The 24948-nt window shown below is 44.2% G+C and overlaps 1 protein-coding gene across 1 annotated transcript in view; it reads right to left on the reverse strand.

Moving 5' to 3' along the window:
* Positions 1–22625, reverse strand: part of LOC126458619 (ATP-binding cassette sub-family C member 4-like) — a 170416-nt gene extending 147791 nt beyond the window's left edge. The window contains exon 1 of the mRNA XM_050095785.1: positions 22517–22625. Within this exon, the coding sequence (XP_049951742.1) occupies positions 22517–22590 (74 nt within the window). The 5' untranslated portion in view covers positions 22591–22625. The remainder of the gene's footprint in view (positions 1–22516) is intronic.
* Between the last annotated feature and the right edge of the window lie 2323 nt (positions 22626–24948).

Consider the following 24948-nt stretch of genomic DNA (forward strand, 5'->3'; position numbering starts at 1 on the left):
CCAAGGAGAAAATCTGGAAGGGAATTGTAGTTCGTGGGAAGAAATACAGCCACCTAAGACTGGTAATAGCAAGAAAAGCGTTTCTGACAAATTTATCTTAATCTGTTAATGTCGAATATAAATTTAGAAGGTAGAACGTCTTTTCTGAAGGTGTTTGTAGGAAGAGTTGCCTTGTACAGAAGTGGCACCAGAACGATACATAGTTCAGACACAAAGAGAGTAAAAGCATTTGAAATGTAGTATTACACGATGATTCTGAAAACTGGATGATTACATCAGATTACTGAAAAAGAGGTGCTGAATAGAATATGGGAGAAATGAAATTCATGGCACAACTTGATTAAAAGAAGAGATGGGCTGATAGGACACATCCTAAGGTAAGAAGGAATCGTCGGTTTGGTGGTGGTGAAAACTGCAGGGGGAGACCAAGGTTTGGGATGAAATCATTGGACTCTTCGTGAAGTTGAGGAAACAAGAACTTTGCAGCTTGTCCAGGTATGATCTTCCTGCCACGGTTTCCTCCACCAAAAAGAAAGGTCCATAAACTTGGTGAACAAGCACATTCTGTTTCGATACATCTCCTTACGTTCGATGACGATGCCAGGATTTTGTGAGCCCCAAATTCTTAAATTACGGAGGTTTATTTTACCCGATAGATGAAACGTCGATTCGTCCAAAAAGACGAGTCGTACGGCAAAAATGTGCTCTGCCATGTCCTTGAGAAACAGCAAAGTTTGTACCTTATGTCACGGTCGGCCGGACGCAACTGCTGCTGCAGTAACTACAACTTACAAGGCTTCTCATGCAGGCGTCGTTTCAGAACACGCCACACCGTTGTTTGAGTAGGTTGAAATTGCTGGCCTGCCCGTCTTTTGGACTTGCGAGGGCTCCGTGTGAAGGCACCTCGGACACCCGAGACATTTCCGTCAGCCGTGTGTGGCCGACCAGTGCTCTTTACCTACCACACGCAACCACCTTCCAAGAGTTTTGAGTCTGCTTCTTGCTGAATCGACGGCGGAATGCACGCTGCTCTTCAACAACGGGCTGACTTCGCGAAATTTCCAACACCAAAATGTTTTATCTTGTGGTGTAGTCACCATGTTGGTACAAACAAGCAATAGCGTAGCTGTGTCAAAACTTTGAACCTTCCTCTATCCAGTGAGACGCGCAAATGGTTCGTCTGTAATACTCACCCGGTTCTTCTTAACCAGTAGATTATGAAAGCATTTAAATTTTTTAATCTCGGTCGATGATTACGCTAAATACTGAAATTCAAATTTTCGTTGATATTGGAAACCAGTAGAGAGGCAATCCGCAAGTGATACCAGATTCCGGGTTTATGGATAATCGCTTATTAATATAGATCATGTGTTGTAACATTAAGGGTTAGAGTTCGAAGCGGAAGAAATCATGTGATTGAAGGTTCTAGGTAGTTAACAGTATCATTTATTCATAAAATCGTATGCCCAACGACAGTCGAACGCTCCTTGATCTGAAGTTGAAACGTCCCCTTAGAAAAATTAGGAATGACTGTGCTGGAAAACTTCTACGTTATTTGATTTTCATACAGCAGAGCAAAACTCAACGTACTCAGACAGTTTTCTCTTTACCTATTCTGATCATCACTAAACTGACACAATATTTTTAGCGCAACGCAATCTGATTTTCAATAATCCCTACAAAAGAATGGCCCTGACTAACAATAACCTATACCTTTCAGGAATCACTTACCGCACAAAAATCTTCGTTACTAGAACTACTGCAATACAGCGAGCGCCTATACTGCCAGCTAAATAAAAGATTCTAACTACTGAAGGTACTAACTACTGATAGGCATAGTTAGCAACTTAAAGATTTTGATAGAGAACAAACAATGTATTTACCTTAATAATGTTCAAAAGTCATCATACATACATCTATCAATTCATGACATCCATCTTTACAAATTTCCTTTTTGTGGCGGACACACGTCCAGATCATCCGTTCTCAAAACTCTGGCATCTCTCTCTCCACATCCACCACTGCTGGCGGCTCACCTCCAACTGCACAACGCTACGCGCTGTTCACATCAAACTGCCTAACACTACACAAGCGAATATTCCAACAATGCCAACCAGCCACAGACTGCACACAACACAGTCAGTGATTTTCATACAGAGCGCTACGTGGCGTTACCAACATAGAAACCTAAACAGCCTTCTTACAAAGTTCATAAAAGACGGATCACTAGCTCATGAGCCGGTGTGGCCGAGCGGTTAAAGGCGCTACAGTCTGGAACCGCACGACCGCTTTGGTCGCAGGTTCGAATCCTGCCTCGGGCATGGATGTGTGTGATGTCTTTAGGTTAGTTAGGTTTAAATAGTTCTAAGTTCTAGGGGACTTATAACCACAGCAGTTGAGTCCCATAGTGCTCAGAGCCATTTGAACCACTAGCTCACGATGAGGTGACAGCGGACGGAGTTTAAACTTTTCAAAGGAATCATCTTGGCGGTTGCCTTTTATGATTTAGGAGAACGACGTAAAATTTAAATCTGGATGGCTGGATGGGAATATGAAATCCCCTCGTGACTGCGCGTCCAGTGACGTAGTGAGTGCGCCGTGTCGCCCGGCGATGTGGATGGGTGAGCCGCCAACATGAAGTATGCAGTTTTAGCAGGAAGGGTGTGTGTATGTTTGGAACCACACGCAGTCGCGGATTTGAGAAGGCAGGATAGAGAGAAGTCGTGCGTGTATTTTTAGCCTGACGCACGTCCTTGGCCACCCACTACGCCGGCTTCCAGGGAACGCACGCCCTGCCGCCGTCGCTCTAGCGGAATAGAGAACAGGCCACGTGTGTCGCTGCTACACTTTCATCTTGCCGCAGGCTGGGCAGTTGCTGCACCTCGACATCAGCTTTGAGAATGTTTGCACCGAGGTGACGAAAGTCGTCAGATACACCCTAATGTCGTGCTAGGTCTCCTTCTGCAGCAAGTCGACGTGGTCTGGACTCAACAAGTCGTTGCAGAAACACTGAGCTGTGCAGCCCCTGTTGCCGTCTAGAACTGCAAAAGTGCTGCCAGGGCAGGATTTGGTGGTGCACGAACAGACTTGTCGACTGTGTCCCACAAATATTCGACGGGATTCATGTCGGCCGATCTGGGTGGCGAAATCATTCGCTCGAATTGTCCAAAATGTCCTTCAAACCAGTTGCTAACAACTATGGCCCGGTGACATGGCGCATTGTCGGCCACAAAAATTCCATCCACGAACATCTGCATATGGTCTCCAACTAGCCGACCACAACCATTTCCAGTCAATGATCGGTTCAGTTGGACCAGAGGACCCAGTCCATTCCACAGTAACACAGCCCACACCATTACAGAGCCACCAGCGGCTTGCACAGTGCCTCGCTGACAACTTAGGTCCACGGTTGCGTGGGGCTCCGCCACACTCGAAGCCTCCTATCAGCTGAGATCGGGACTCATCTGGCCGGGCCAAGGTTTTTCTGTCGTCCAGGGTGCAACCGACATGGTCGCTGCAGGCGATGTCACGGTGCTAGCAAAGGCACTCGCGTCGCTCGTCTGCTGCCACAGCCCGTTAACGTCAACATTCGCCGCCCTGTTCTATCGTATACGTTTATCGCATGTCCCACGTCGATTTCTGCGGTTATTTCAGGCAGCGTTACTCGTCTGTCAGCACTGACAACTCTACGCAAACACTGCTGCTGTCGGTCGTTAACTGAGGCCTGTTGGCCACTGCTTTGCCCATGTTGAGATGTGATGTCTGCATTTGGCATTCTCAGCACATTCTTAACACTGTGGATTTCGGAATATTGAATTCCGTTTTGTTTTCCGAAATGAAATGCCCCATGCGTTTAGCCCAAGACAGTTAACTGCCATCGTGTGGCCATCATCAAGTCGGACCCCCTATCACACGAGTCACCTGAGTACAAATGAGACCTCTACCAATGCACTGCCCTTTTATACCTTGTGTACGCGATACTGCTGCAATCTGTCTGTATGCATATTGCTATGCCATGACTTTTTTTCACTTCGGTGCATGTGGGCATTATCAATCTACTAACGTATAAATGCGAATCTGGGCTACATTAAACAGAGTACACAGTCCGTCCCATAGGAAAGGGCCGGTCGCGGTGGCCGAGCGGTTCTAGGCGCTTCAGTCCGGAACCGCGCGACTGCTACGGTCGCACGTTCGAATCCTGCCTCGGGCATGGATGTGTGTGATGTCCTTAGGTTAGTCAGGTTTAAGTAGTTCTAAGTTCTAGGGGACTGATGACCTCAGAAGTTAAGTCCTATAGTGCTCAGAGCCATTTGAACCTTAGGAAAGGTGACTGATTTTATATTGGCGTAACTATTAACGACATCTGCGAACGTATTCACGAATTAACAAGCGTGGTGTATGGATTGGATTAAAAGTGGTGACAGTACTGTTATAATAATTCATACATGGTTTATGTATTATATGCCCTCAATATAATCGCCCCGCACCTGAAGTCAGTGTCCCCAGCAGAGATAGAAGGCGCCGTACACCGCCAACGCGTCCATCCACGTCGAGATCTCTCAACGACCGCCCTATGGCTTGGATGATGTCTCCTCTTCTGTTGTAGTGCATGTCCTGACAGGCGGTAATCTCACGGACTCATATCGTGGGAATACGGTGGATGCTCCTTTATCTCACACAGAAAAAACACACAGACGCACACACACACACACACACACACACACAAAGATAAAATTCAAATTTGGCGCCGAACTCTCTGGTGAACAAATGAACACTGACTGGGCAGGGACACATAACAAACCACAATCACACTGTGTTCTGGTGTAGTGAAAAGTGCTTTACTACGTTATTTGTGGAAAATACTTGTTATAGTTACGTGTGCATCACAACGTATCAGCATGATGCGGAGAATGGAAGTGCTTGCCAAACGAAAACGTAAGTAAATACGAAAATAGGCGCGAAAACATCGCGAAAAACTAAATTACGTTCTAGAAGATAGGTTAACTCCCAGCAAAAAACTTTCTCATCAACATCGTTTGGTTGCAGTCAGTGGCATCATGGGAAAATCTTTGCAGTTGCCTATGGCTTGGGTGACGAGACGTCCGGATTAATCCGGACATGTCCTCCTTTTTAGCTCTTTGTCCGGGGTCCGAACGGATTTTTACAGTGTCCGGTTTTTTCGCAAAGTTGAGTGTAATACAGTTAAATTTACAATTCGTCCCGTTCTATTGCTCTTTTCTTAAATACTTTAACTATTGGTACAGACTTAGTGATAAACACGCACGAAGGCGGTGTTAGCAGGTGGCACCAGGATCGGCCATGTTATCGTTGATCGACCTACAAGCGAATGCTAATATCGATTATTTAAAATTTTCGTTCCGTGTCTTCGCTTTGTATTGGCTTGGCTTCTTGTAGTGCACGTGTGATTTGTGAGTGTAATTTTTAACCGAGTGAGTTACGTAAAATATTTGTCTTTGCCTAAACGAAAGTGTGCATTTTCTGATGTCCTTTCCCGCAAATATCAGGCTTTCAAGAAAGGGAGAAACGAATTTGTGGCGGAATCTAGGATATGTGGAGCTCGAACGTACGTCTCAGTGGCCAATAAAGGTAAGAAATAACTCGACAGATTAACTGTCATGGTTTTATTTCATTGTTTCATAGTCATTCAGTTTATTTGTATTCGGAACATTAAAGTGCAGTTTACATGTCGTCAGTTGCTGGTTGAATTGTAGATGTTGGTAGCGGTGCGTCGAATGACGGAAAGTGAATGGTTTTAGGTTTTTCGCTTTGTAAACAATTCCGTGTTGTTGACATAACAAAACAATTGACGCCACACTCTCACCACAATCATTGTTTTTAATTTTTTATTATATTGCTCAGTTAACCACCAACTGACCCATCAGTAACAATTAACTACTAGTTTTACCGGTAATTCCCGGCAGTCACGTGACTTGGCCAAAGCTGACAGGTGGTACCCGCACTTGCAATTGATCCGTTTGATGCGTCCTCTTTTTTCTTCCTTTGCCCTCCTTTTTGAAGCTGTTTGTCCTCCTTTTTAAGCAATTGCATCTGGTCACCCTACCTATGGCTCCATGTTATGTCCAACAGTGCACGTCTTTGCCCGAAGCAAATCGGCGACTACGAATATCTTTCTTCAGGGCTCTGATACTCACACTGCTATTTCTCCTTCCTCCTAACATCCCTGTAACTTTCCTACAGCCTGTGTGCATCTAACAGTATCCTTAGCCTTGCAAGTGGTCTGTTCTACTGGTTGTTTTCTGAACGAAGATATATCAGGAGATTTGGATCCTCAGCTTTTCACTTCTTCAGACAAGACATTCAAATTGTTTAGCAATGAAAAGTCACAGGACACGTGTCAGTATGTATCATAGAATCGTTGTCAGTACGTTGAACAACCGTTACATAATGCTGGTGTTTGGTGCGCAATTTTCGTGTCAGTAACATTTAGTCGACTCATAGGCGGAATATATCGAACTGGAAAGTTTCTTCAGAAGTGACTCAGCTCTGTATTAGAACTGCATTTGACGTACATATCTCGTAGATATAGCAAAACATACTGACGCGATTTGCTTCTGCGGCTCACGGGATACCGGTTAGCAGCTCACTAGCCTGCCAGGCTGTTTTACACACTGGTTTGCGTGGATGCTGGCTTTTTTCCAAATTCTGATGCTGTTGCAAACAAACAGGATAATTGCGTAATATTCACGGGAGTGACACTGTTCCTAATTCCAAGAAAATACCATGTGGGAACGGCGAATATAACATTCTTCTTCTTCTTCTTCTTCTGACAGTCCTGGATTAGGCCTCATGGCCTGTTCCAGCCTCACCATTTCTTCCTCGCCCTTCCCAAACCCTTTCTTCCAGTAGGATTGTATTCCGTAGCTTGTCAAACTGTTCTCTGAAGCGACATACGCAACATATGCTCTTTCCAATCCTACTTTCGTTAGGTTACTTTTTCAGTTTCTGTACCCCCACTTCTTGTACAGTCCTTCATTTCTTATTCTGTCTTCTCCTGCGCAGCCTTTTACACATCTAAGGGACTTACTTTCTGATGTTCCAAGTTATCTTAGGCCTTTTGATCTTAATAACCAACTTTCTGCTCCATGTAGTACTGTGGGTAATGCCTTGACTTCATAAAATTTCATTTGGGTTTCTCTTCTACCCTTCAGTGTTCTTCATATCGCGCAGCGTATGCGTTAATAGGTGTTAATTTTCTTATTTATGACTATTTCTTCTTCAATAGTTGTGTCACATCGTAGATACCGCAGATGTGACACAGAAGACCCAACGGAACAGAAAGCAGAGGAAGGGACAGATCTAATAGATTTGACAAAATGAAAACAGGCATTCAAGGAAACAAAAAATAAAAAAGGACCTGAATTAGATGGAATTAATTTAGAGCTGATAATGTACGGTGGAACATTTCTAGGAGAGGTCGCAGCCTGCGCTGACCGTGCTAGTGGTTCCGGAGGAGATTTTGGTATTAATCGAGGATTTTTTGGTAATTTGCCTTTTTTGCTGCACGTAGTTGTAGCTTGCACTGGAGGGATTCTGTCAGATTTGTGTATGCATACGCTGAGAGCAATATTCGTATTTTTTGTTGTGAGCAATACGTAATTAGTGATTAAGGACATTGTGCAATAATTAAAGTTTTCAAACTGTTCAAAGAAAGTAAGGGATGAGTAAAGTTTGTCAATATATATGAATCTTCATTTTCAGAATATAGTAAATTAAAAGTTTTTGTTGGTTCCTCTCATATTTTTTACACCGCTTCAAGGCTTGCTGACCAAACCCCTCCTGATCATTCAATTTCTATATAAAACGATAGGAGTAGTTGCATCAGCAGTTGTAACCATACATTGCACTCTGCATGGATTGCGGTATTTCCTTTGAATTATTTTACCATGCTGCTGATCACGCATGCGCAGCGCCAAGACGAGGTATGTTGTCTGTTGCGTACATGAACATTGCAGTACAACTGTTAGGAGAATATTTTAAAATTCGCAATCAGATACTGGAGGATTGATATTTCATTATTTGTAGCAAGAGTAATTAATTTCTGTTTCTCTTCTCTATCAGAAGACCGACATGTCCGATAGTAGGAGATTCCAGAAAAACGGCTGCATATCAAATTTTATTATAAAGATATTAATGTTTCACTAGATTTCCTTGCAATTTTAACGAAAAGTATAGATAACGATGATATTGTCAGATGTGGAGCTTTTCACATCTCCGTAGGTCTTTGGCCGGACTAATAATAATTACTCCTGTAATTTGATAGCTAAAACTAACAACTTTCAAGTCTTCCGAACGCTTCTTACAAAACTACAGCAAAATAATTGATGAAAGGCTTCAAAACATCTCTGACTCGATTTCGCTAGAACGGCAAGCAGGGTCTGTAGTAAGGAAGATTTTGTATCGACGATTTTTTCACTCTGAAACAAATTATACAGAAAAGACGAGAATTCAGTTTGGGGACACATTTATGAAGGACACAGTAAAGCTATGATCAATGGAGAAAAGCGGTTTCCCCAGACACCTGATAAAAGTATTCCAAGGTTTACACAAAAACACCAAAATAAGAATAGACACTGGCAATGTTCTGACGTCAGAAATGGAGATAAACCAGGGGGTAAGGCGAGGCTGTAGTGTGTCACCAACATTTTTCAACATCTACATCGACAACCTGGTCAGGGGATGGATGATGGACAGAATAGTTCAAGGTATAAGAATTAGGAGAGACAAATTTCTAAATACAATGCATTTCGAAAACGACTTGGTAATTATACAGCACAATGAAGAATAACTACAAATAGCGGTACACAGATTAAACAATATAAGCCTAAATTACAATCTAGAGATATCAAAAATAAAAATAAAAATTGGCATTTTTAGGTAAGTGCTCAATAAGGACTAAGACAGTCATCAATAACATGATAATAGAAGAGGTCTTCCATTTTCAGTATCTAGAGCTGTATCATTGCGTGAAATATTCTAGATTTTCTTACGCATTAAATAAGAATAACAATCTCGATCTTCTGGCAATTACCTTCCACGTCTTAGTCAGGAGTGACTGATTGTTGTGACCGCTTCCGTGGCCTGCCTTTGGTCAACCAGTGCCCTCGCTACCTCTGAGTGGTGCACAGAAGCCGGTTTTTGATACGGATGGACTACAGGGAAATTTGCCGCGTTCCTTACGTCCCAATGGGAGCGGCGGTTCCACTAGCGTCCTCCATGGCAGACAGTTGAAGTCTTGTCAGCATGACGTCACGACGAGGTAGGACATCCAGTCACATTCAGTTTATTGCTTCTAAAAGGCTACCATAGCAGCCATCAACGATTGTTTGTTACTCCCTACTAAAATGGAGATAACAGTCGGAAGTTCCGGTTTGTAGTCTCATTTGACATGGCAAGAGGATAGTGAATATTTGATTGTTTCAAAATCATTTCCACCACGCTAATTACATTCCATACTTCAAACCATCAGTTAGTTCAAGTTTTCACCCTTATCGATCGGAATCTTCGGGAGGTATTTATCTGTATGAAACAGGGAATTCTGCCGAACGTATCTAGAAGAAGGAAAGGCCGCATCGGGCAAATGACGGCATGTTCGGCAGAACAGACACCAATCGTATCTATAATTCTGTAGGCGCGACGACTGTTTGATGAAAAAATTTCAATTCAGATGTTAAGCCAATGCACGAACTCCTACGAGAATCAGAAAGATACGAGTAGGGGGAGAATTGATGGGGCTCGTCGCGTGAGGTGAGTGGGAAGTTGCGAATTTGCGCCTGACCGGACGCACAGTCCCATAGTGCTCAGAGCCACTTGACCCATTTGAATACGCATACATGTAAAAACTTACATTACACGCTGTACTTTAAATATATTACTTTAAAATCGAAAATAGGAGGAAAATTCAGTTGAGATAACGAATAACTTCTAGCAGTACGTATCTCAGATACTTGTACAGCACTATGAAGTCTTCCTCTACCAGCAAAGCACTGTTCAGGTCATGGAAAATTCCGGATTCTGCCTCACGATTTTCTCCGCTGCTCTTCGACCGCCGTTAACAAAGCCCTCGCAGCTATTTTACGCGCGTCCGTTGTCACAAAGAAACTGTGTGGTTTGCGAGCTAAACACAAATGTATGAGGACGGTCTTAGGTGTAGTACCCATGCGTTCTGAAGCCCCCCCTCAGATGACAGGTTAGCAAGGTTTTCTTTTACTAGCGTGTTGCTCCGTTGAAAGTAGTAGCTGTCAAGTTGATGTCTTGAAAGGACCACTTAGCTTATCAGCTTATCCATTTTCAGCTTATCTTATCGCAGTAGGTTGTTCATTAACATACGAATTAAGTGACTCCATGATTCTGACATGCTTTGCTTGCTACCATGCTTCACTTTTTAGCGTCATACCAAGAAAATGGCAAGCTTTGACGTTATCGAAAAATTCGACTGTTGTAAATAGTGGTTTCTATCAAACACAACTTACTGATAAACTGTGAGCGTTCGTCCAGAACGTTCTACGAGCCATTACCAAACTAAACACTACACAGTTGTATCTTGCTTGGAGCGACCAAACCTCTGGACGTTGCACAACACATCTTCCCAGGTACAGGCGATTAAAAACGAAGAGTGAGAAACACGTGGCAATTATGCTGACAGCCGGCCGCGGTGGCCAAGCGGTTCTAGGCGCCTCAGTCCGGAACCGCGCGACTGCTACGGTCGCAGGTTCGAATCCTTCCTCGGGCATGGATGTGTGTGATGTCCTTAGGTTAGTTAGGTTTAAGTAGTTCTAAGTTCTAGAGGACTGATGACCTCGGATGTTGGGTCCCATAGTGCCCAGAGCCATTTGAACCAATTATGCTGACAGGACGCCCTAGAAATTGGCAGTCACGATAAGCTGACTTCCTAACAAACCGGATATCAACTCGTCGCATATGAGATATCTTGATGAAAAATGTCTTATTTCAGCTGCACTACTTTGTGTGAATCGGCGACTAATTTGGTAATTTTGAAACTATGAATGCAAAGGTACGAGATCAATTCTCAATCGCTCCACGGGTTTTCTTCCGCCACTTATCTCTTCTGTCACCTCTGATAATTAATCATACAAGTGAAAAATATCATGTTGCACGTGAAAAATATCATGTTGCCACGTGGTTCGGAGTCCACAAAATGAAGGGAAGTTCGGTCAAGAATGTGCGTCGTCTACATGTGCGTAATGGCTAAGCTTCCTTTGTTGGCTGCACTTGGAGGGATACAGACATTGGCTAGCCATTGTAGCAGTGCACAGTGGCATAAAGAGCAGACATTTACTATAGCTCCTTTTTTTGTTAGACTCTAAGGTGACATACGCAATTCGTACATAAAGCGGTTTCAACCAGGCAGTCACTGCAGTTTAATTTATTGTATTAGCTATTAAATCTACGTAGTATCCTCCCTTGTCAACGCAGTAGCAACAGACTGTCATGTGTTGGGATCTAACTATGCACTTGTCATCTAGTGAACTTTCGAGCAAGGGTACTCATGATTGCGGCAGTTCATCAGAAGTGCCTACTACCGGACAGCAACAGTATGGGAGATAGTAAAAGCATGCCTAATATTTACTCGGTGGAGGAGTTTCTTCCTTCTCGGGTAACGGCACGACACAAAACTGCAGTCCAGATCATCAAGTACAAAACACAGCTGGGGACATTGGTCGAATGAAGGGAATCCAGTCAGGAAACTACGGCAGTGCCTGAATTCAGTGCCGTCAGCGTGGAAGCGCATACGGCCATTTATGAGTTCTGACCGCTGCCGAATCTGTCGAAAGGTGACAGAAGGAAATGTAGGATCCAAAAAATTGGAAACCGCCATCTTATCACCGCTGAAAAATGCTCTCGAACAGAAACAGAAGGATAATGATGAGAATTAATACCGAAGCGAAGAGAGAAAACTAAAACGAGACGTCGTAGGAAAAAAATTCGTCCTGTAAAAACTTATTCCGCAGTCAAAATGGTTTTGCCCAGGGTGCGGATGTGATTTTGATGACGAATGGACAAAGAGTGATAAACATGAAGAACGGTGACATAACAACTGTAGGACGCTATGGCTATGAGCATTGCGTGCGAATTCTTGGCTGACTGAAAGCTTACTCTTACTCACTTGTGCGGGTTAGAGCACGCAATTAACACTTTCATACTCCTCGCTCGTGTTATGTGCGTGCGTAAAAATGCACTTACCTTTACAACGATTAATATGTAGGAACTTGAATGACATATTATAATTTCTGATGTCATAGCAGAAGCACACCGATCGTATTTAGTACACTTCTGGAAATTGAAATAAGAACACAGTGAATTCATTGTCCCAGGAAGGGGAAACTTTATTGACACATTCCTGGGGTCAGATACATCACATGATCACACTGACAGAACCACAGGCACATACACACAGGCAACAGAGCATGCACAATGTCGGCACTAGTACAGTGTATATCCACCTTTCGCAGCAATGCAGGCTGCTATTCTCCCATGGAGACGATCGTAGAGATGCTGGATGTAGTCCTGTGGAACGGCTTGCCATGCCATTTCCACCTGGCGCCTCAGTTGGACCAGCGTTCGTGCTGGACGTGCAGACCGCGTGAGACGACGCTTCATCCAGTCCCAAACATGCTCAATGGGGGACAGATCCGGAGGTCTTGCTGGCCAGTGTAGTTGACTTACACCTTCTAGAGCACGTTGGGTGGCACGGGATACATGCGGACGTGCATTGTCCTGTTGGAACAGCAAGTTCCCTTGCCGGTCTAGGAATGGTAGAACGATGGGTTCGATGACGGTTTGGATGTACCGTGCACTATTCAGTGTCCCCTCGACGATCACCAGTGGTGTACGGCCAGTGTAGGAGATCGCTCCCCACACCATGATGCCGGGTGTTGGCCCTGTGTGCCTCGGTCGTATGCAGTCCTGATTGTGGCGCTCACCTGCACGGCGCCAAACACGCATACCACCATCATTGGCACCAAGGCAGAAGCGACTCTCATCGCTGAAGACGACACGTCTCCATTCGTCCCTCCATTCACGCCTGTCGCGACACCACTGGAGGCGGGCTGCACGATGTTGGGGCGTGAGCGGAAGACGCCTAACGGTGTGCGGGACCGTAGCCCAGCTTCATGGAGACGGTTGCGAATGGTCCTCGCCGATACCCCAGGAGCAACAGTGTCCCTAATTTCTTGGGAAGTGGCGGTGCGGTCCCCTACGGCACTGCGTAGGATCCTACGGTCTTGGCGTGCATCCGTGCGTCGCTGCGGTCCGGTCCCAGGTCGACGGGCACGTGCACCTTCCGCCGACCACTGGCGACAACATCGATGTACTGTGGAGACCTCACGCCCCACGTGTTGAGCAATTCGGCGGTACGTCCACCCGGCCTCCCGCAGGCCCACTATACGCCCTCGCTCAAAGTCCGTCAACTGCACATACGGTTCACGTCCACGCTGTCGCGGCATGCTACCAGTGTTAAAGACTGCGATGGAGCTCCGTATACCACGGCAAACTGGCTGACACTGACGGCGGCGGTGCACAAATGCTGCGCAGCTAGCGCCATTCGACGGCCAACACCGCGGTTCCTGGTGTGTCCGCTGTGCCGTGCGTGTGATCATTGGTTGTACAGCCCTCTCGCAGTGTCCGGAGCAAGTATGGTGGGTCTGACACACCGGTGTCAATGTGTTCTTTTTTCCATTTCCAGGAGTGTAGTATAAGAAAAAAGACAGTTTCGAGCGCAATAATTACGTATTTAGTAACTGACAAACCCGGCATTTCCCACGTCTTCATTGAGTCAATTTTCTATTACAGACAGAAACAAAAAAATGAATTGTGCTTGTAGTGTAAGTGACAAAAAATTTCTTTCCATGTATTAGTGAAAATACCTTTGAAATTATGAAACAGTCGTACAAAGAAATATGTATAATGCACAAATGTAAAAGTACAATATCACGGACAGTTTGTGTACGCTGGTCGCAGCTGCTTCGTGTCTACAACGCGAATTTGCACGTTTCTATGGCAACGCCTACGCATAGCTGTGTAGCTCGTTTTTGCCTGCAGCCGTTCGCTGTTCGCAGTTGAAAACTGTCAAAATCGCTGCCAGGAGTCAAAGGTATTCCTTGAGTCGACTGTAGGAGTGTCTTAGAATTAAAGGATACATGTGTTCGAACTCCGTGCATGATGCGACAATTTTTCACGCGATTAAATGTTTATGACGTCATATCTCTTGAATTATGTGTCGTACAATGATGTATTTGTGTAGGCTCAGTGAGCAGTATATGTCAATAATGTATGCGAAATATGCTGCGAATAGCGTTAGTAGCAAAGAAATAATAAATTTAAACGTCATGCATAATGCGGCAGGTTTTCATGCATTTTACTGTTTGTTTCGTCATATCTCCCGATTTATGTGTTATATAACTATATCATTTTGCAGGTAAATTGAGAGGTATATGTGGATACTGTCTGCAAAATGTGTAACGAATAGAATTAGTAGCAAATAAGTGGTAAATTTAACCTCCCTCCATAATGCGGCAGTTTTTGACGCTTCTAATTGTTTATGACGGCATATCTGCTGAACTATGAGTGGTACCAGGATATAATTTTGTAGGTACATTAGCGGCAAAGTGGATACTGTCTGCGAAATGGACTGCGAACAGAGTTAGTGGCACAAAAGCAATAAATGTGAACGTCATGCATGATGCGGCAGTTTTTCACGCATCTCGTTGTTAATGATGGTATACCTCCTGAACTACGGTAAGTAGGTGGTTCCTACCCTCAAAGTGATTGTTGTCTGAAGGCAAGGGAAATGTGTATCAAGTTTGGTTGAAATCGGTCCAGTGGCTTAGGAGGAGATGTGGAAAATACACATATATACATACAATATATCCATTTTCATAATACGTATGGATTAATTCTGGTGACCGTTTTCCGTCTAAGCGATTATCTTCAGACCAGAAGTTGAAATGTGTAACAAAATGGGCCATGTGTGATACAGCTATTCGTCTTATAAACTTATGTAGAATAAAATTATGTGTATACCCTTGATGACGTGTGGGGCAAGAACAAGGCGCTGTTGTGAGTACCAGTCACCAATCGCTGACTGGCTTTTTAACGCGTAGCATTCACTAGTTGCAGTTATGCAGCTGTCTCACTCTAAACCCTCAATAATTTCGTCGCGCTTCACGGTATCGTGAACCTATCGTGTTAGGTGCTTGACACCAAATCGGCTGCCGAGGTTTGAACAAAACACGCGTCACGTACGGTGCTAACTGCCGCTGCGTCGTATCTAGTAGGTAGCGGGCAGTGGTCACTTCCTGCTGCCGCTTTGCACACCTCACTGCGCGGCCTTGGAGGACACCTGTACGCCGCGGCGGGAAGGACCCGATTCACATGTCGCCGTGAGCGCTGGAGGGGGCTGGGGGTCTGCAACGTGGTGTCGTGACCCTCTGCTGCGGCCGATGCGCGCTGAACTGGGAAGGGGGAACCGACAACAGACTACACTCGTGCGTAGCGTATATTTCTTTGTTACCGGCGTTTTGAGACACGGGAAGCTATTATAGGAAGGAAGACTTGTTAGAAGTGCCATCGAAAAATTAGGCCGGGCCTTGCCGGACCAGTCGTCGCACTATTCGGCCGAACTATTTTTGACAAACCGTGGAAAATCTATATTACTGGTCATTAAAATCGAAACACGAGAAAGGACAGCAAGTAAAGGACGTTTACTTTGTTATAACTACGGTCTTAGGTTTCCACGACTGTCACGCGCATCTAGAATCGGTGGATTCAGGAGAGTCATACTCAGCACCGCGCCGGACCTCAACGGTCCCACGCGACTATACAGGGTGAGGAAGCCGAGTCATAACACCCTTTGTATCTCCCCAACCGGCGTAGATATAAGGATGCCGTTTGGACAGTGAATTGCAGGGCAAGGGGCCAGTTGAATACATCACATTTCATGTTTGTGCTATGTTTTATTACAGAGATATGAGGCCATCTTTTGTTTCTTTAAATGGAACCCTATGTTAAATTTTAGCGTAACATGATGGGCTTAAACAGACGGTTTCAAATATGTGTATATCATAATATACAAATGATTCCAGTTTTATCACAAAAAACATGCTTTTTTTATTAACACTTTCTCAAACTACTATAGACGAATAGCGTTAGCAAAATCTACACGCGCTTTTAATCATTTGGCAGGTACAACAAATATAAAGGAGAAATTGGAGAGGGAAAGGAATTAGGATGTGTCTGAACCGAAACAGTATATATAGTAAACTAAGCTACAGTTCTATCTAACATCCAGAACAGTATCCTGGTCCCAATGAACGTTCCAATCTTGTTGTATCCAGTTATCGGATACTTTGGTGTTGTTTGCTTCATTGATTGCCAGGACAATATTTTCGCGGCGCTGTAATCTAGAGCGACGTGATTTTAACCGTAAATGGACTCGATCGCGAAAATATTTTCGCAGCGAAGATCTTTAAAATATTAAGCCTGTGTTCGGAAAGTAAAAGCTGCGATAGGACACGACAAAGTAATTTTATTGTTTACAGAAAATTAGACGCAACTACCTTTACTGCAAAACTAGATATAGGGAAAAGTTGGTGTACCAGGGGATAGAGTAGTACGTAGATGTTTAGTTGAAATGTGCAGTAGAGTGAAATTGAAATCATAATGGGCAGAAAGCAACTCCGTAGATAGGAGTCGTAGAAGAAAAGCTTGCTTGTTGAAGGTTCAATTTTATTATGCACTTTTAATGAGGCAGAAAGCTCATAACAGATTAAGTATGCTCTTGTACTGATTTTAAAAACTGATCTTGTGGACGAGAACTATATTGTGTGGAGGATGATGCATCGGCAGTGTAGAAACAGAACACTTCTAGGAACACGTAGCTGGTTTCTCTTTTCGCTTTCATGGTACGCCTTAAGTACAAGGGGACATCAAAAAGTAAATTACGTGTTATTATGTCAGGTAAAAAGGTGAAGATTCGCGTCGTGGCCCTGATGGGCCAATGGGGTCCAAACGACCGCCGTGTCATCCTCCACCAATGACGTCATCGGTCACCATTGTTTCGGCCGTTGTCGGGTTCCTTGACCTTGACCTCGCGTGTTGCGAGGTCTGGACTTCATTGTCGGCACCGCGCACGTCTGTCCGGTGGCCCTGGTCAATACATTGTTGGCTCCGTTTCACTGCAGTTGGACGCGACATTGCGTTTGGTCAATATACCGCCAAAATTTCACGGCGAATCTGTGTGGAATTTAGACGTTTTGCCCACAAGAATCGTACTGTCCTGCCTACTTGAACTTTGGAGTATGTATCACAGTGCCGCATCATTTCCCTCGCACTCTGGGATGCGCTAGTTATCCATCTCGTAGCAGAGCCGTGTCTGTAGGAAACACGTGGCGTGTTCTCTCGCCTAGACAATGCACCACTCCTGTTGCGCAATGGTACTCTATGTAGTCCCTACTTAAAATCCTCAGTGGGCGCCACTGCATCGTTAACTGGTGCTGGCGCTAGTCTATTCACACTACAGGGAACGTGAACGAGACGTGTTGTCACGCATCACAGTACAGAGAACGTGAAGCTGTGAGGGAGCGCCCGCCGGTTTACATATCACCTGTTGCTTTATCCTTTGTGTTTTTCTTTCTTTCTAAGTTCCAAATAAAGTCAAAAAGGTTTCTTTCTCGACAGAGCAGACTGTTTCACTGTTGAAAAAATTTTCATTGTAAAACTCATATTTTGTACTTTTATTTAGGCACTGCGTTGTTTGCATGGTGGTTGCCGCTTTTTCAGTTATAGCGGTTCTTCCAACACCAGTTTAACCGGACAGTTCAAACAGCACAAAATAACCAGTTTCTGAAATAAGCGATTTTCGGTTTTTATTCCCACAATTTTGCTGTATAAACGTAGAAATCGAACAAGTATTAAAAATTTTTGACTCCCTCAATTTCAAGATAAATAGAGTCAAAATACTGAATTAAATAGGCAAATAAAAAAAAGTTAATCCGTCCACTGTTCTCTGCTTTTCTCAAAAAGTGGTAAGCGATTGACTACTAGAGAAACCACCAGTATCTCCTACCGATTTTAATTTTTTGAAACTTTGTTCAAAAATCACGTTGTAATCGCGGAAACGTGCCACTATCTGGACAGTACGAGTACTCAGGGTGAAAAATGAGGCAGAAGAATGTTTCTCATGTTAATTTGTCCGTTCCAAAGCGTTAAAAAATGGCTCTGAGCACTATGGGACTTAACTTCTGACGTCACAGTCCCCTAGAACTTAGAACTACTTAAAACCTAACTAACCTAAGGACATCACACACATCCATGCCCGAGGCGGGATTCGAACCTGCGACGTAGCGGTCGCGCGCTACGGGACTGCAGCGTCTAGAACCGCTCGGCCACTCCGGCCGGCCCAAAGCGTTAAAAGCAGATAAATGCACGTTATGTAGACACAGGCACCAGGTCAGCTGCACTCTATTTTTATTGTAAACTGTGAATGACCTGTTACGTTTTAAGTTTTTCCTTACATTATGTCGCAAGTTTGTTGCGGCTCCTCCCGTTTTTAATCTTTTGAGGAAAATGGAGCACTGTACTTCAATGATACCGCATTCTGTAAACTACTTCCAGACCGTAATACAGCTGTGACGACAGAGAGAAACTACCACACAGACAACATCGGCAGAGACTTGGACACTGCACATGCACACGTAGCGTCTGTTACGCCACGGCACACGATGAACGTACATCACTGGCTCAGCAATGCTGCACCAAATCTTATGCCACATCTTTGTTGCTCGTTTCTGTCGGCATTGTTATTAAAATAGAACTGATCGCTTCTTCCATTTGCTATAAAATCGCAGAATTTCATAACAATACAAATTTTACGAATAAAAATTACTCCTTCTTAAAAGAAGGTCCATTTTCAAAAAAAAAAAAAACCACTTTTTAGTTATTAGCAAAAAATGGAAGCACCTAGTTTAACCCTAGAGCAAACAAATACCGAAAAATACTGGTTATTCAGAGCTAAAATAGCGGTGCTGATTTACCCGTTCGGTTTTTCCCATTCCTAATGTTTTACTTTTCCTTTGTCCAGGTACCGTAAAACCGAAATCAACAAAGCATTAAATCCTGATGCAACCTCCGTAATCTGCCACGAAAAATAGCAATGAATAAAACAAAGCTTAATGAGACACAAAATGGTCTGATTTAACGTGAGTGTATGCGACGAAAATCACGCCAACTTGAGGATGTTAGAAGAGCTGCCACCGTCAATGTCAGTCAGACCATCGTTTCCGAGCGTTCTTGACGTTGCACGTACGTTCCGCGACGCCCAGCGAGAGTCGACCGCAACAAACACGTGTTTCCTGAAATCGCCAGTAGTGTCGCTGGTTAAAGGCGCTACAGTCTGGGACCGCACGACCGCTACGGTCGCAGGTTCGAATCCTGCCTCGGGTATGGATGTGTGTGATGTCCTTAGGTTAGTTAGGTTTAAGTAGTTCTAAGTTCTAGGGGACTGATGACCACAGCAGTTGAGTCCCATAGTGCTCAGATCCATTTGAACCATTTTTGTCGCTGGAAGCGGGAAAGTGTAAGCATCGCACGCTCTGTGGCCGCCAGCAAGTGCTTCCTTTGTAGATAGCGAGGCAACGTCTGAGCGTCTCTGTATCAGACTGAGAGCTTTTGTGATACTGAAAATATACTTCTAGTTGCACCGTGTCAACCTCCCGTTGCTTCTGAGAACGTCTTCCGGTGTCCAGTACTCGGTCAAGGCCTGTACCTGTACGCTGCAACAGGCCTGCCTGGACACAACATCACTTGGGCAGCGGCCCTGCCTGGCGCTCCGAGCGCACACCCTATTCTCCCAAACTAGCGGCTGAATTTTCTTGGAGTTTCCACTGGTAACTTCAGCTCAGATCAGGACACCGCACGGGCTTCATTTCGCAAAAATCGGATAACGAAAAACAGATATCAATATTTAATCTTTTATTCGAAACCGTTGTATTGTGCGTTTTCGTGTTTGAACATGCTAATCTACAAAGCTGCTAGATCATTTTTCATGGGGTCACCACAGGTAACTCAAAGAATAGCTACGAGCACCGTACAGGCTTCATTTCATAAAAATAGTATCACGAAAAAAAAGATATCTTAATTCGAAATTTTGTCCATACTTCCACAAAATCGATTTCGATGAAATTTGGTGCGGAGATAGCTTGAAACCTGTGGAAGAACATAGGCTGCTTTAGAAATTGTGTAGTACAAGAGGTTTACTGATTTCAAGAATATTACGCGAATTTGGGACAAATATTTACTATTTGGAAAAGCTGTTTGCTCTTTAACTTTTGATCTTTATGATGTTTGCTAAATGCTTTTATTGGTTGATATGTTTTACATGATAAGATTCAAAGTAATGAATGCAACGCCTGTACAGTCTCCGATGATTTTAATCCATACTTCACACTACTTGTTGATATGGCTACTTCATTAGCACAGTGCACACACATGGCCGCACCCCCTTGTACGCACTGCCCCGCGGCGACATCGCTCGCGCTGACGCATCGTGCGTTGGGACACGGCAGGGAGCAGAGTGGGGGCGCACATCACGAGCTATGCTGACCTCAACACGCAGACACACGCGAGCAGCCGATGCTATTGCACGTATAGTAGCTAACTTACTGTCACACAAAACAGTGCAGCTACGGGTTAACAGCTAGTACTGCATTATTTTAAAATCGAAATGTGTACAAAATTGGAAACAACCCCAGTTAATGTTAAATGCGTGTATTTCATGCTTTTTCAGTTCTACTGACCGCATTAGCTTACACCGTAAGCCCGATATAGTTTGGACGCCATGGTTACTTTGACCTCCCAGACACCAAAAGTTTTACAGCTCTCTGCTGGTTTTCAGTTCGATGTTCAGTATATTATGTTTGGTAGTAAAAGTCCCATCAGTATACGCTAAATGGCCGAGTTTTTTGTGCAACAGTAGGCGAACGTGTTGCGACTTATAATTGTATACAAAAAAATGTAGTAAAATGAGGGTGTGCGAGATCCACTATTTAACTGCAAAGCGAGGGTTTATTTCAAGTATACCATGTACGTTACTCGATTATTTCTCAAAACAGACCACCCACGAATTTTTTATCTGTCTCCATATTACGATTTCTGAGATTATGTGCGTGCTTTCTCGGGTTTACTTTGATGAACGACCAGTGTTACCCAAGGATTAGAGATACACAATTTATTAAACAGAGTTAATGCCAATGACAGCATGGAAGTAACGGAAACGTACATTATCCATAGGGGTACACACGACGGCTCATTTGTAATACTTAATGTATCTACAACTAAAAAACAAAAATGTCTGTCAAATAGTGCGCACATTGCAAACTGTTGTGGTTTAGCCATTGATTCAGGTACAACATTTAACGTCAAATATTACCAGAAACGAGGAATGAAGTTTGTTTGAACACAAGTGGCAGACGTTGTCCCGATAAATTAAGAAAAAGATAACCTTAATTCTAACTGCAGTGGATGTTTTGAAACGGGGATTTAGGTCTAAGCTGGATGAAATTGAAGGTATTATAAGTAGCTATATTTGGAGCTACTTGTGTGGTAGCCTATCTTAGTACCGTTCATTAAATTTGTAATTTTGATGATGGATCACACTGCTTTATGTACCGTACTAGGTTATTTCTTTTATGAGGCTTAATAAAGCACTTAAGAAAACTTTGGATCAATGTATTTGTTTCTGGGCGGCCAACGTTCCTCTGTGTTTTTGAAATATTGAACACAAATGGAATGGTAGCTGACAGTTGTGGTGGAAGATATAGGCTGGACAATGTATCCCGAATTCCATGTTAACTTTAACCACCTACATTTTTTCCATTACTTCCTCTGTATTTTAGAAAATATTTTGTGCTAATTAGTATGTAATCCTTCCGTACAGACACCTATGTTCATTGACATAAATATCACAGAAGTTAAAAACAGTCCTGATAACCACATTTGAATCTGAAAATCGGTCAAAGTGTACCCGGTTTATGGTACTTATTTGACTAAGTAATAAAGTCATTGCATTGCAAGAAAAATAAAAAGTTGCAAATAAACACTGCCGATAAATTTCCACTTAAAGAAGCACGCCGCAACATTCGCTACTCAGAAGTTGTCGCACTGCGATGCAAACACGTTTTCCCAAGTTTCCCGCTGGTGTAAGCCTTCAGCTTACAGCCGCCTCATTCACACACACGCTCGGAACAGCGCATGGTGGGGGGAGCCGCAGCGTCGAGAGCGCACTCACGAGAGTAGAAGGCCTGCCCTACTGTGTCTACCGCTGACTCAGCATTGCCACAGTAAATTTCCTGCCCTCTGAAGAGTCCGCGCACCGTCAGATTCAGTGGGATGGTCGAGCGTCGTTCGAATCGAGACACGGATGAGGTAGTCCCAGGTGGATTGTTGCACGGCGGCGGCTTACCAGAAGGTGAGCACGGACAGCGGGTTGGCGGTGGCGCGCGGGTTCGGGTTGGACTTTCGCTTGGAGGCGTCCATGGCGGCTGGGCTGGGCTGCGTCCTGCGGCCACAGGCTCACTCACTGGACTGCCGGCTGCGGACCTCCGCCAGATGAAGGCGCCAGATCCCCCCCTCCCCCCTACTACCGCCGCAGAGGCATGACTTGCGGCGCAGCGCTTATCGCCTTCCGATACGTAACGCCGGCCTTCGACCGTCGCGAATTGATACTTGCGGCGGGTAGCGCGGGCAGTCCGCCGTCAGATAACGAACATCTCAGTATTCGACGGCGCCAGTGGGATCAAAGGGCACCGTTACTCTGTTACTTCAGAGTGTGACAAGTTAAAGCCATTGGTAACTGGTAATCAGAGTAGCATTATCCATTTTTTTGAGCATACAATTTTGTGGCCGTGTCGCTGCACCAGATGTTCAATGAAGTCCAGTTTCACTTCGTCCATCCCTGCTAGGAGACACGATATACAGGGTGGTCCATTGATAGTGACCGAGCCAAATATCACACAAAATAAGCGTCAAACGAAAAAACTACAAAGAACGAAACTCGTCTGGCTTGAAGGCGGAAACCAGATGGCGCTACGGGGCGCTGCCATAGATCAAACGGATATCAACTGCGTTTTTTTAAAAATAGGAACCCACATTTTTTATTACATATTCGTGTACTACGTAAACAAATATGAATGTTTTACTTGGACCACTTTTTCCGCTTTGTGATAGATGGCGCTGTAATAGTCACAAACGTATAATTACGTGGTATCACGTAACATCCCACCAGTGCGGACGGTAATTGCTTCGTGATACATTACCCGTGTTAAAATGGACCATTTACCAATTGCAGAAAAGGTCGATATTGTGTTGGGCGACGTCATACAAGAGTCCGGACCGTTCGCCGGATAGTTACTTTAAGGAAACAGGAAGTGTTCAGCCACATGTGAAACGTCAACCACGACCTTCAACAGCCTCAACGGGTGCAGGGCAAAGTCAGGACATGCGGGGACCAAGCAGCAATCGGTATTGTAATTGTAAACTGTCGAAGCTGCGTTGGTAAAGTACCGGAACTTCAAGCGCTGATAGAAAGCACCGAAGCCGAAATCGTTATAGGTACAGAAAGCTGGTTGAAGCCAGAGATAAATTCTGCCGAAATTTTTACAAAGGTACAGACGGTGTTTAGAAAGGATAGATTGCATGCAACCGGTGGCGGAGTGTTCGTCGCTGTTAGTAGTAGTTTATCCTGTAGTGAAATAGAAGTGGATAGTTCCTGTGAATTATTATTGGTGGAGGTTACACACAACAACCGAGCTAGGTTAATAATTGGCTCCTTTTACTGACCTCCCGACTCAGCAGCATTAGTGGCAGAACAACTGAGAGAAAATTTGGAATACATTTCACATAAATTTTCTCAGCATGTTATAGTCTTAGGTGGAGATTTCAATTTACCAGATATAGACTGGGACACTCAGATGTTTAGGACGGGTGGTACGGACAGAGCATCGAGTGACATTATACTGAGAGCACTATCCGAAAATTACCTCGAGCAATTAAACAGAGAACCGACTCGTGGAGATAACATCTTAGACCTACTGATAACAAACAGACCCGAATTTTTCGACTCTGTATGTACAGAACAGGGAATCAGTGATCATAAGGCCGTTGCAGCATCCCTGAATATGGAAGTTAGCAGGAATATAAAAAAAGGGAGGAAGGTTTATCTGTTTAGCAAGAGTAATAGAAGGCAGATTTCAGACTACCTAACAGATCAAAACGAAAATTTCTGTTCCGACACTGACAATGTTGAGTGTTATGGAAAAAGTTCAAGGCAATCGTAAAATGCGTTTTAGACAGGTACGTGCCGAGTAAAACTGTGAGGGACGGGAAAAACCCACCGTGGTACAACAACAAAGTTAGGAAACTACTGCGAAAGCAAAGAGAGCTTCACTCCAAGTTTAAACGCAGCCAAAACCTCTCAGACAAACAGAAGCTAAACGATGTCAAAGTTAGCGTAAGGAGGGCTATGCGTGAAGCGTTCAGTGGATTCGAAAGTAAAATTCTATGTACCGACTTGACAGAAAATCCTAGGAAGTTCTGGTCTTACGTTAAATCAGTAAGTGGCTCGAAACAGCATATACAGACACTCCGGGATGATGATGGCATTGAACAGAGGATGACACGCGTAAAGCTGAAATACTAAACACCTTTTTCCAAAGCTGTTTCACAGAGGAAGACCGCACTGCAGCTCCTTCTCTAAATCCTCGCACAAACGAAAAAATGGCTGACATCGAAATAAGTGTTCAAGGAATAGAAAAGCAACTGGAATCACTCAACAGAGGAAAGTCCACTGGACCTGACGGGATACCAATTCGATTCTACACAGAGTACGCGAAAGAA

The sequence above is a fragment of the Schistocerca serialis genome, chromosome 2 (assembly GCF_023864345.2).
Source record: "Schistocerca serialis cubense isolate TAMUIC-IGC-003099 chromosome 2, iqSchSeri2.2, whole genome shotgun sequence".
NCBI classification, from domain to species: Eukaryota; Metazoa; Arthropoda; class Insecta; order Orthoptera; family Acrididae; genus Schistocerca; species Schistocerca serialis.